Source organism: Aspergillus ochraceoroseus (assembly GCF_002846915.1).
Source record: "Aspergillus ochraceoroseus IBT 24754 chromosome Unknown P175scaffold_5, whole genome shotgun sequence".
In the NCBI taxonomy this organism is placed as follows: Eukaryota; Fungi; Ascomycota; class Eurotiomycetes; order Eurotiales; family Aspergillaceae; genus Aspergillus; species Aspergillus ochraceoroseus.
In genome coordinates this window covers 632,565-645,631 of record NW_024468480.1, presented here as the reverse complement: position 1 = coordinate 645,631, position 13,067 = coordinate 632,565, and the positions used below count along the sequence as shown (strand labels likewise).

Sequence of the window (13,067 nt, the reverse complement as noted above, 5' to 3'; positions counted from 1 at the left end):
ACATTGTACTCCGTACACAAGGACCTACCACTTGGCCGATCGGGAAATCTTTTCATCACTCACTACCAAGGGCCGGAAACTCGACAAATAATTCACATTACAATCAATACACACCAGATTATAGTCAGGAATAAAAAAAAAAAAAAGGCATCCCTATTGCAGCCAGCCAGCCAGCCAGCTCCATGAGAAACAAAAGTCGCGTCTTCGTCACCCTCCATCCTCGCGGGAAGAAGGAAGAACTCCCTGGGGGAAAACCGCCAGCGCCTCCGCCACGCAGCCTATCATTGGGGAATCCTAATCTCCCCCAAGATACCAAGTAAATCCGAGGATCGAGAGAAAAAACCACTACCACTATGATGTAACAGACTCCATAAATCTTGATCTTACGACGGGAATGTAGCGCAGTCTCAACCACGACTGGTGTTTTCAGGAGCGAGCAGAGTCCGATCCGGTTCCTGCCTTTCAGATCCGAGGCCGGGTTATGGTCGGTAAAGTCCCTGGGGACGTCAGTTTGTGGTTGATATAAGGAAAACACTGGAGGAGATCGCGTTACCAAGGAGAGAGGTCAGGGGGAAGAATTGTGTGAGTTGGACAAGAAATGCAATTGAGGTGTTGCAGGGGATTGGTGTTGTGGAGAAGTTTGAGATTGAGATGCTCATGGATGACGCATTGGGATTTGCAGATGAGTGTCTCAGGAACCAGGAGATAAAGATGTTGAATTATACAAAACGGGCGATGTAGAACTCATCTTAAAATGACCTCCAAGTTATGTTTTTAGTGACTGTAATAAGTCAGATCTCTGCCGGTTTCTTCAACAAGCGGTCGGATGGCGCAATGGCAGCGCGTTGGTTTTCGGCTTATCCAATTCGGCAACCCCGAATAGGAATGTCCGCCAAAGGTTGCGAGTTCGAGTCTCGTTCCGATCGTTTTCTTTTTTCTTTTGCATTTTATTTTTTTGTTCTTCTTTACCACCCACCCACCCACCCACCACGAGTTCCTTTTTTTTTTTCCTTTTTTTTTTTCCTTTTTTTTTTTCCTTTTTTTTTTCTTCAAATATTTAGTTACCATCCATCCATTACATCAATATAGACTTTGTTATTAGCTACATAAATAAAAATAACTGATGTAGTTTTCTTTTGTCTATGATGAGTTGCTATGCGAGCTCAAAATATATTTGACATGCTTCCATAACACTGGAATCCAGGTACCCCAGAACAAATATTCCAATACAGCAAAGCTACCTTGGTAGCAATTACATCACTTCCCAATACCCTAGACAGATACTTCACAAAATTACCAGGGGTTTCAAGCTGACATTTCAAATAGCGTTCAATAATACCATATACATCCGACAAAGAAAGGAGAGAGCTTCAGCAAAATATTTTCCATTCACGGGGATTCTAGGGCTAGTCCGGAAAAGGAGCGTCGAACCCCAAAGGTTGCAAGTTCGAGTCTGGCGCTGCCCATCTTATTCCCTTTGTATGTTCTTCCTTTCTTCCTTGCAATTTTTTTTTGTCTCGTTATTTTCCTGGTGGTGCACAGCACTGACTGAACATGGAAGATGGTAAATACGGTACTTGACTGACTGATTGACTCGAATCTTGACCACACCTCATATATCTACATACGTTTCCGGGCTGATATTCGGCGGAGAGACGGTGATTTTATCGAAGAGCACCATCGAGTTTGTGTGTTCCGTGTAACTCAAGTGTATATGAATCATTGACATCGACTCAGAAAGGTGTCTTGCAAAATTAATTACTGGGGTCGCGAACTGGGGAAGTATTTATTTCTTGACGCAAGTTTCTTACTGCCAGAAAGAGTCCATTGTCATTCTAATCCAGGTAAAATAGTCAGTAGGAGTGCTATTCTGAGTTTTCATGTCCATAATCAGGCGTTCACAATGTAGCCAAGCTGGGATGAATTTAGAATAGCCTTTTAAACCCGGAGAAGGGTATTACAACATACCTGCGAGTTGCATCTTTCAAGTGGGAATCAAGGCAGCATGAGAGAGTTACCAAGATTCTTTAGTACATAAAGGACATAACATAAGATATTTATTTATCATGATAATAGTTGCTCATCGTTCACTTTTGTGCATAGCCATGATTCGAGAGAGGTGGCCCCATAACTAGGTAGACACCAACTACAAAAACCAACGAAACCCAGGCGATGCAGGGCCATCCTGCAAACGCTCTGTTGGGATGTCATAGGCACGAAGGTTGACGCCATCGCGGTGATTGCGTCGTTTATTGTCGAAAAACATATAGGCGCCTAATGAGCCAGCAAGGACAGCGCCGGCACCTCCAAATGCACCCACAGTAATTAATGCTGGCATGTACTTGGGCTTGTCCTGCTCACGAAAGACGTTGCTAGCGACCAGACCCATGAGATTAGCCAAGGGAACGCCGATACTGGTTAGGAGGACACGACGTCCTTCATGGGCAACGTTGTTGTTGTACCATGTACTGAGCAGCACAGATGGAGCAGCAGTACCCCAGGTCATCATGAAGCAGGCAAAATAAGCGAGCTGGATCTTACCCCGAACATCGTCGATGGAGGCGTAGATCATGAAGCCGGTGAAAGTGAACAGGAACCCGAGGACGATGAATGGGGATCGAAGCCGGACTGCATCAGAGCTGAAGGCAAGTATGAGCAGCATCACAGCACCGGTACAATTGGGTGCAACTGTGTACAGGTTTGTTTTGACCGTTGAGTAGCCTAAGCGTTGGATAATTTGAGGCATGAAGAGGCTCACACCCTGCATGGGCACACCAAGGCAGATTTCGATTGAGAGGAAAAAATACGTGGAGGGGTGACAAAAAATCTTAAGAGCATCGCGAAGATTGAACTTCTCATTGACAACAGCGCTAGAGTCGACCTGGACACGGTGAAATGCGAGAGCTTTCTCGTCGGTCGACAGAAATTTGGCTTCCGCGGCGCTACGCGGAAGATACCAGAAGGCGAAGATAGCAACGCACACAGTAGCACTACCCTCGATGATAAACAGGTAGCGCCATGGAGACAACGGCGTGTTCTTAAGCTGGAAAACGCCAAAAGCGATCAGACCGGAGAAAGCGTTGGCGATATTGGAGGCTGCGTAGAAGAGCGCTAGGCGACGGGCCAACTCGGTGCGACGATAGAAAGTGGTCAGGTAGTAGATGACCAAGGGGAAGAAAGCAGACTCTGCTGTACCGAGGAACCAGCGCAGGGCAAACATGCCGCTAAAGTTCTTAGTGGCAGATGAAAGCAGAGTGAAAGACCCAAAGCAAAACATCACTATAGGCAGCACGCGAGCTGGGCTAAAGCGCTTGCCGAGCATAGCGATGGGGGGAGCAAACAGAACATAAGGAATGAAGAAAATGGAAAGTAACAAGTTGTACTGATTTGGTTTGAAGTGTAAGTCTGATTTGATTAGACAACTGGCCTGGTAATAATGGAGAAAGGCGGGCCGGTCTACTCACCGTTGCTCATTCCGCCGGTCTCAGCGTTACCGAGATTTCCCTTATCCAAGGCGTTGAAGAGATCTATGAACTTGCATTAGTTGGAACCCGTTCGTCAAGGAACTGATATCCCGGCACTGACACATTACAGCCAATACGGGCAGCAATCGTAAATCGAACCGACGACACAGCGCCCTTTCAGCCTTATGGTCGACGACATGGGCGACACTCTCGACCACTCCGGGAGCATAGCGATCACTCTTGTTAGGGTCCTCTTCGGGCAGGGAATCTTTCCCCGCAGACTTGGGGGTATCGACAGGGGTCAATGAGGGAGGAGACAGCTTGTAATCCATAGCTGAGTTAAAGAATGCTTCCGTGGTAGGCTCCCTGTCAAGAATGAGGAGACAACACCAGGTGGAAGAGAGGGCGAAGTAAGACCACAATCAGGCGCGAAAAGAGCGGCTGAAGCAAGGGATAGATAACTGCGCCGGCTCCAGTCGAGAGGATGGAGAGTTTCCTGATGGACAGAGAGCTTATCGTTTCATCCATCGTGTTCAGGACGATGTCTCTACCGTCATCAGTATCCAACCCCCCGCCTCTTCCCATCCTCGTCAAGACACTCGTGGTTACATTGGCTGGTTTGATGGCAGCTTATCATGGACGGGCGATGCGACGCTGTGCAGGAAGCGACCGGGGATTAGAAGTCGGAGACAAGCTGCAGGTCGAGTGTTGGTTTAAGGATGGAATCCGCCGATTGAGAGCAAACTTGCTGTAGGGGGGATAGCATGGCCGGAATTCTGTAGGAGAGGGTTGGATAAGATGGATTAAAGTCCTTTTGGAGTGACCTAGGTAGATAAAGCTCAGGTCAGGCTCGCTGATGGGTTGTAAAGTATTAAAAGGGAAGGGAAGCTTCGAGTGGACTCCTGGAGCCGGCTTAGTGGTCACATGTTAGTCCAATCAGCTGTTGCCATTTTCAGCCTGATTTAGACTACATTTACATTTACTCCGTACCAAGTGATGGACTCAATGAGTCAACAATAATGACATTTCTCGTTAGACCAAACGACATAGAACTACTGGATAACTTGACATGATAATACCCCTTCAAAAGACCAATCCCAGTCAATCAATTCCAACCGCATAATCATCCGCATGGTCTGACCCTTCATCCTCGTACTCCTCCATAATCATCATCTCATCCCCATTATCACTTGAATAATAATCCTCTTCCTTATCCTTTCGAGAGTTATACCGGATTGATCCGAGCCCACTTCCCTTGTCTGCGTCTTGACCCGTGATAACCGTCGAAGCAAAGAAAGGATGGTCACTACGAAGCTGGAGGTCTTGACAAACATATCCCATTAGTGTATGGGTAATATCCTGTCCCTGGCGACATACGGATAACCATTCCTGCAGGAAACCCAGACGAGATTTGGCGATGGCCCAGACACTCGAACATTTAGCATTCTTGTCATCGGCAGTTTCAGACACGGAGTGTAGGCGATCGAGTAACTCGTGGTATTCGTTGAATTCAAAATAAAGCCTTCCTGCGAGTATGCCAAGCTCGAAAGGAAGCCAAGATGGAGGCTTCCAACCCTCTGGAAGACTGGGCAGAGCATAATACGTCAGATCATTGAAATTCAACATGGATCTGGAGACTGGTGCTGCGTAAACTATTAGGTGCACATCTGAAGATACCAAATTGCGCATGATTGGGATCAATTCTTCGGCCTCCTCTGGGATAATGACGAGTGCTATCTCTATTCTTGTGTTGAAAAGCAACCAATTTACAGGACGCTATGCGGAGACGCTACATTAGCTGGTTACTGCACTATTAATAGGAATGAGAAGCTTACCGTGTAGGAGTCCTGTTTCTCGTCCTTTTTCAGCTTAATTGTCCGAGTAAACTCCACAGATAGGAAAAGGCGAGGCACTAAGCAAGACCCTTGAATTTTGTAAGTCAAGCCAAGCTGCGTAGACTCTAATATTTCTGATGCTTTGGTTACATCATCAAGAGCTAGAAAATCGCCCTGGGCGAATTTCAAAATTGACGGGTGCAGCCCGGCAAACTTTAGAGCTTTGGGACGCCGGGGTCGCTGCACCTCTCTCTCTTCCTCAATCTCATACGCAACCTCCCTCTCCTGCTCAACTTCCTCAAGAGCGGAACTGGTAATGGACTCATATCCCTGCGACTGCTGGCGTCTCTGTCTTAATTCTTGCATTAGGACACCCACTTTACCACTAGTTGACTCTGGATGTGATTCAGACATGGAGGCTAGAAAGTCGTCATTGAGCGGTTTGTATAATTGTTCCAGAGTTTGCTACTCAGGCTGTTGTAAGATATCCAGATAGGACTTTCTGTGAGTAGAACTTGAAAGAAACTTTTTATGCGTCATTGCTGCTTGCATACGGCGACAAAAGTCCATTCCTTGAGAAAAGTAAAGGGCCTGCAATTCGCGATTGTTGGTACACGTCTGATCTAGGAGCCATGTGACAACATCTGATGATTCTAGGATAATACCGGCTTGTTTATTACACACATCTAGGATACTTTGATGAACTTCTGGTGGTGCAACAAACGCCACTGACTGGGTCGTTCCGAGTTGTCGTAGTCTCATCGCAGCTGGTCTGCATGTTAGGAACTGTACAATAGACAGATTTAAGAAAGCGAAAGCTTGCTTACCTTGCACAGTGTGGTCCTTGGTTTGGCCGAGACCAAGAGTTAATGCCCCTTTCGCATCTGACGGCAGCTTCAAGTCTGTGCCTCGGGTATGAGCTTCATCCAGATAGACCACACAATTGCCCATGTCATCCGCGAAAGGACTTGCTAAAAGTGGGACTCTCTTGCCGTTTCAATACTGAACCCATGGCTTATTGTCCTCTGAGAAGTACACTGCTCCTTGTGCGTGAGGATCTTCTATCAGCCAAGCCTTCGCAACTGTTAGGTTATCCATCTCCATGATGAATGCCCCTGCGTCTATGAGGATGCGGATTCCAGATTTTCGGAGGTATTTCAGAAGTCCAACTTCTGACAACCGTCTCCCGTCTCTGTCGGCAGCGACACAATACTCTCGATTTCGTTTTTGGAGGAGATATGTCAGAACTTCAGCATTGGTATGTGAAAGCCCTGGAAGATCATATTGTTCAATAGTGAGAGGTAGTAGTCTCCTATTGTCGTTAGTACCGCTAAATCCCGTGGTAATCCCTGGCCGTAAGCTAGTCTCTTGTGTATTGCAGGTAGACCTCTGGTTGTATAAAAGGACATCCCAACCAGAGGCTTGCAGCTTGGTAGCGAATTGCTTGGCGTGTAGAGGAAATACAAAATTGCTGAGGAAGTGATTTATAACGGTTGTTGTGAAACATAAATGGCGCCATATTTCCCCAACTTGCCCTTCATCGTCCACTGTAATAACATTCCAATGCCGAAGCGCCTCAGGAAGGCTTGTAGAACCATGCGTCCATCGGTCATACTCGGTTGCGGGATGGTCGGACTTTAACACCGCTTCTAAACTTTGTTTGAGTTGACTTGGACTTAGACCCTCGTAATAAAAGGCGAGGCAAGTAAAAAGAATAGCTACATCTGGATGACCCCATTCAGCTTGATCGGAGGGAACTCCCTTTGCATGGAAAGGGACGGCAATGGGGTCTTGACGATGGTGTAAACCATACTGGACATTCCATCTTTTCTTTAAGCACAATATTAAAATACCATGCACCAATAAACCGCGCAGTAAATAAACATTTTTGCGTGCGTTAGGTATGTCAGGAAAGAGTTTCGCAATACGCTTAGCAATGGGTACCTCCACTCTTTCTTGGGAGATGAATATTTTGATTGCTTGCTTAGCCCTCTCTGTACAATCGCGAAGGGGCAATATTGATGTACGTCCACTGCAGATATCGCCTACGATTTTTCTGATTAGAGCTTCTTCGACATCCTTTCTGAGTATATAGGCTATGGGGAATCCTGTAGAGTTTCGCTCCATAACATCCATGCTTTGTGGGTAATCACAAGCGAGGTCTTTCAGATGCTGGGAGACGAGACCTAGAATTGTCATGGCAACTTCCTAGCGGCTGGGATGCCCATCCACGGCAAGTTGTGCACCTCCAGGGTAAATCAGTTGCGTTTTGACGGCCAACGTAAAATCGCACTCGTCAAGAATGTCCCTGCATACCTTGTTCATCCACTCTTGCATCTCAATCATGTCGACAGCCTCTTTTATTTTTGAATCAGAAAGGCGTTGAAGTCCACTGAGCTTGAATGACAAGATGTGTTCGGGGACACCTAGTATTATGCCTGAGTTGTGTAAGATGTTCTCATGGAGCTTGCGATACTCTTGAATTAAAGAAACTGTCGCCTGTGTTCGCCGCGAGAAAGGAATATGTATAATTTCGCGTCCGAGAAGACCCCTAAGGCGAGACTGAAGAATTTGAGCAGCTTGAGATAACAGAGCCTTTGGGACAAGAAGTCTACTGAGCATATCCCTGTCGGCCAGCACAGCTGCAACCATTGGCATGATAACAGACGTTTTCCCTTGGCCCATGTTTATCTGGAGTACAGAGTTGGAGCCCAGTGTAGGAGAAATCATTTCTAAAGCTATAGTGACCTGATCCTGGCGTATCTGAATATTCGCATCAATCTCTAGTAATAGCCAGTCAGATAAGTTAATTGGATCCCAATTAACATGTCCGGGGTTATTTTGCTCCTGGTTTAGTCGACCGCGGTCCTGTTTTAAGAAGGCTTCTTTCAGCCGAAGGAATTTCTGCAGTTTCACAATTGCCATGCCATATGAGGTGAGCAATTCTTTCATATCAGGCCCTAGGGGATGATGCGATGTTGAGCGGAGCTGCTGGAATATTGTTATAGGTGTTAGGCAGGGCTATAGGTTGCCCCTTTGAAGCCAAAAATATCTGGGGTCACCAGCTGAGAAAGATTTAGTAATGGTTGAGTAGTACGCGTTGACAACATTGCGAGCTGCCATAATTTTATCTAGCTTAATCATTTCATGAAAGCTGAAGCTGTTCTTGCTCCTCACCTCCGGCGGCTTCTGGATTGATTTCAAGCAAGCGATGCTGTGCTCTAGGTCTTGAGCGTACCGAGACCTTACTGAGCATTCAGACTTGGCAAGTTTACTAACAATACCTTCAAGCCGGATAATTTCAGGACTGTAGAAATTTTATGTATCAGGTGTAATGGGATCCCTCCCTAAATTTTTCTCCTCCCTTGGCTGGTTCTCATGGTTTTCATTATCTGCTGTTAATTCTATAATGTCGGCTAAATTGAGTGCTTTCTTTCCCACCAGCTCTTCTCCGAGTCGTGGGTGGGAATAATAACTTCTCACTCGTGGTCCCAAAAGGTCCACTGGGCGGCAATCAGCAAGCATAGGTGACTCTAGCACATCATTTTTTCCCTTGAAGTAGTAGTTCAAGATATTTTGGACCTTTCTAACATGATCGCATAATTGCATATTCTGATACATACGCTGCCATTCGGGAAGAAGGGCTTTCAAAGCCTGCGCGGTATCCAGGCATGTTGTCTCAAACCCTTCGACAGACGGTTCTGCACATGGCCACTGACTGATTAATATCCTAACAAGCTCTAAACCATCTTTCTCACAATCTGCATTGTATTCCGATCTCAAATTTTCGTCAACAAATAACCGCCTCTTTTTCTTTGAAATACTAGAAGGGTTATGTGGCAGATATGACCCTTTAATAATTGGAAGTAAAGTGTGCATTGTAGGTTTTTCATCTGCCCTAAAATGGGCGAAGAACGAATACTCAGGGTATATTAAGCTCTTTATGTCTTTGATGAGGAAGAATGACACAATGACTCGTAGAGCCGTCATGTCAATGCTATTCTGGAAAGCTAGTACACCAAGCTGGAACATAAGCTAGTAAATATCTTCCTCCTTTGTATTCCTGCAAAGATTGACTAAAGGACCTTATTGATTTACGATATCACAATTCAAGAACTCGTCAAGATTGTAAAGTACAAATGAATTTGTGTAACCACTAATAGTGGACTATTCTTCAAGCAAACCCATCAAGTTTTGTGTAGTATATGTTGGAGTGCTGCACTTAGTGAATGCAACCAGCACTACCATAAAGCAGCACCACCATAAAGCAGATAGTGACATGTGACTACCCAGTATATTTAAGCTATTATTTCCTTCTAGATCTTTATACTTCTTCCAAGCATCTCTCCTTCTCTATTTTCCTAGTTAGACCTAATTAAATTTATTTTAGTCAACTCTCTACTATTATAGTTTGACAATCTTTATTAGGTTATAAGCCCTTCTTAAGATTCTATTTTATACTTTATAAATCTCTAAAATTCTTATTATACTCCTGTACTAGAGATCTGCTCCCTAATTAGATAGAGATCCTAGTAAAAATATTACCTATTACTATTATATTATACTACCTAGATAATAGTATATAGAAAATTTCTATAATTTAACTAAAATAGTAACTAAACTTACTTCTAGTAAATATTCTAATATCCCTAATTTACTATATCTACCTTTAATAGCTACTACCTTATTTACTAATAGCTAAAATTAAGTAATAAAGCTAAAGAATAGTATATTTAACTTAAGCCTGATAATAATATTAAAAAATAATTTAAAATTTAAAATTTAGACTTTATTTATATAAATAGAATTAAAGCTTTATAAGATAAATAAGCTTTTTAAAAGTAATATTTTTAAACTATAATTTAATAATTTTAAATATAAATTATAAAAATTTCTTTTATAAATAATAGCTAGTTAGATACTATATTTAATAAGTAAGAAACTAGTAAAAAAATTACTAATAAATATTACTTTATATATCTTTATAGATAATTTTATATAAAAATTATAAAGAATAATTATTAATAATAATTAAAAATATATATACTAGATCTAGAGAGAAATTATTAAAATTAAGTATAAAAATTATATAATTATTAATAAATTTATATTAGATTTTATCTAGAAAATAAATATTTTTAATAAATTAAAAATAATTATTATATCTTATTAAGTAGTTATTATAATATTTTAGGAATTTAAAAGAAATAATATAAATTTTATAAATTTAATCTTAAATAATCTAAATAATAATTCTATTAAAATAACTATATAAAAGTATTTTTATACTATATATAATATAGTAAAAAATAAAGTTTAGAAGAATTTATTATCTAATATTATATTTAATACTATAATACTTACTATAAATATATTAAATTCTTAACTAATAATAAATAATAGAAGAAAATAATAATAATAATAAAAATATATATTACTATAAAATATAATAGTTATAGATTATATTAATTACTAATTAAAATAATTTAAAAAACTAGAAATACTATACCTATTTTATAAGAAAAAAAAATATAATACTAAGGATTACCTATATTTAGTAATTAATAAATAAAAGAAAGAGTAGAAACTAATTTCTATATTTTAGTATTTTAGGCTACTTAAATTAAAGAATAAGAATAATTTAACCTAAAACTAAATTAGTCTAGCTATATAGGCTAATACTATTCTAGATACTAATAATTTTATACTATCTAGAGTTAATATACTAATAAATTTAATATTAATTATTTTTAGGAATAAGTAACTATATAATTCTAGAGTAGGTTATATAGTATATAATAATTATAATCTCTTTAATAATCTAATTAAAGATTTAAATAGCTTTAAGAATTATAATTTTATTATCTCTAATAATAAGATAGTATATCCCTAAAGTTATAGAAAAATAATAATTTAATTTAAATTAGATAATAATATTTTAATATTATACTAAATAAAATATCTTTAGAATCTAAATATATTATATAACCTGATACTAGTAAAAAGAATAAAGGTAAAATTAGGAATTTATTTTAACTTAAAAAATTAATATATTTATAAAATAGTAATAGATAAGATAATTAAATATACTATCTTAAATAATAATATCTTATTTTTAGTTCTAAATAAAGTAGTAATCATACCTATTATACTAATAGACTTATTATATTAATAATTAGGTTATTTATCTATTAAATAATTAAAATATAATAAGGTAATACTTTATAATAATAACTTAGTTATTAATAACTTATTTATTAATTAGAATACTAAACTATATTATAAAATATATTAATTATTAAAATTAAAGAAAAAAATATCCTAAAAACTATAACTACATATAATAAAATTATTATAATTTATATATATAAATTTCTAAGAAATTAAACTAATTAGAAAAAATAGTCTTAAATATATTTTACTAGTTCTAGATAATTATTCTAGATATCTTTTTATATAATATTTAAAGGTAAAAAGTAAATTTTTAAAAGTATTAAAGGAAATATATAATAATTAGCTAAATATAACTAGTATCTATATTAAAAGGGTTAGATTTAATTCTACTCCTAAATTTAATAAGTATACTAGATAAAGTAAGAATTTTAGTACTATATATAAACTAATATTATTATAAATCCTTAAGAAAAATAATACTATTAAATAGTTTAGTAATTATATAATCTAAACTATCTATATAATATATATATAAATAAAAATAGAACTAATTATATAGCTATATAATATAAATATAGTAATCTATATTTTAAATAGATTAGTTAAGAAAGATAATAATAAAGGAAAGTTACTTATATAATTTTTTTATAAAGAATTAAATATTCTAATTAAAAATATTAATCTATAATATATTTATATATAAGAATATAAGGTATTTATAAATATTTTATATAAAAATAGGATTAAAAGTATAAAAATATTACTTAAAGTAAAAATTAATTAACTAGTTAAATATAATAAAGATTATATCTATAAGGTATAGTATCTAGATATAGAAAAGATAATTTAGTTAAAAGATATAATATTTAATAAAAATAATATTAATAAAATAAATAGAATATAATTATAACTTTCTAATAGATTAAAACTAAATAATAATAATTTATTTAAAATAACTATACTTATTAATACTAAAAAGAAAAAAATAATTTATAATAAAGTATTTTAAAGTAATATTATTCCCTAAATCTTATTATTAGTAACTAATAATAAAGTTATTATAAAAAGAATTTAAATATTAATATCTAATCTAGCTTTACCTAAACTAAACCTACTAGAATTAGAGGCAGGTACTAACTTAATATTTCTATATATATCTATCTCTAGGGCTGTCTCTAAAACTATCCTACCTGATTTAAAGGCAGGTATTAAACTTATCATACCTAAGTAGCTATCTATCTCTAGGGCTACCCCTAGGGCTATCTCTAAAACTACTAAACTTATTATACTAGAGTAGATACTTACTTCTAGGGCTATTTCTAAAATAATCTCTAAGTAAAATAATTAAATAATTAGTAAAAATATAGAGGAAGTAGTAAGACCTAATATAAAGGAATAATCTAGGTAGGGTAGATATAAAGAAATAATTAACTATTTTACTATAAATAATTTATATACTAGTTAACCTATTTTTAAAAGAATATTAATATTATAACTAATATAAAGGCTTCTAGAATTATTTATCTAATATAGGAAAATCTTACTAGTTTTAGAATCTTCTAAAAATAATTATACTTTAATATCTATAAATATA

The 13,067-nt window shown here is 37.7% G+C and overlaps 4 protein-coding genes and 1 non-coding gene across 5 annotated transcripts; 2 read left to right on the top strand and 3 right to left on the bottom strand.

The window, feature by feature from the left end:
* Positions 1–415: 415 nt before the first annotated feature.
* Positions 416–741, top strand: P175DRAFT_0439594 (uncharacterized protein; the record flags this gene model as incomplete). Its single annotated transcript, XM_040893971.1, is given in 2 exon segments — positions 416–513; positions 528–741. Coding segments are annotated over 2 exon segments (312 nt in total), but the record flags the coding sequence as incomplete, so codon positions are not given.
* A 79-nt stretch (positions 742–820) lies between these two features.
* Positions 821–926, top strand: P175DRAFT_0t96. Its single transcript has one exon. It is a non-coding gene; the product is annotated as a tRNA-Arg (tRNA).
* Positions 927–2,146: 1,220 nt separating this feature from the next.
* P175DRAFT_0493721 (putative MFS transporter) lies at positions 2,147–3,796 on the bottom strand (the record flags this gene model as incomplete). Its single annotated transcript, XM_040895982.1, has 3 exons — positions 2,147–3,405; positions 3,465–3,527; positions 3,586–3,796. The coding sequence occupies 3 exons, from the start codon at positions 3,794–3,796 to the stop codon at positions 2,147–2,149; spliced, it is 1,533 nt and encodes a 510-aa protein (XP_040751305.1).
* A 672-nt stretch (positions 3,797–4,468) lies between these two features.
* On the bottom strand, positions 4,469–8,409 carry P175DRAFT_0516960 (uncharacterized protein; the record flags this gene model as incomplete). Its single annotated transcript, XM_040898946.1, has 8 exons — positions 4,469–5,240; positions 5,300–5,684; positions 5,769–6,066; positions 6,127–6,286; positions 6,308–6,659; positions 6,687–7,507; positions 7,532–8,320; positions 8,362–8,409. 8 exons carry the CDS (start codon positions 8,407–8,409, stop codon positions 4,566–4,568), a joined length of 3,528 nt encoding a protein of 1,175 aa, XP_040751304.1. The 3' UTR covers positions 4,469–4,565.
* Positions 8,410–8,617: 208 nt separating this feature from the next.
* Positions 8,618–9,454, bottom strand: P175DRAFT_0547902 (uncharacterized protein; the record flags this gene model as incomplete). Its single annotated transcript, XM_040900416.1, has 1 exon — positions 8,618–9,454. Exon 1 carries the CDS (start codon positions 9,329–9,331, stop codon positions 8,618–8,620), a length of 714 nt encoding a protein of 237 aa, XP_040751303.1. The 5' UTR covers positions 9,332–9,454.
* Positions 9,455–13,067: the final 3,613 nt, after the last annotated feature.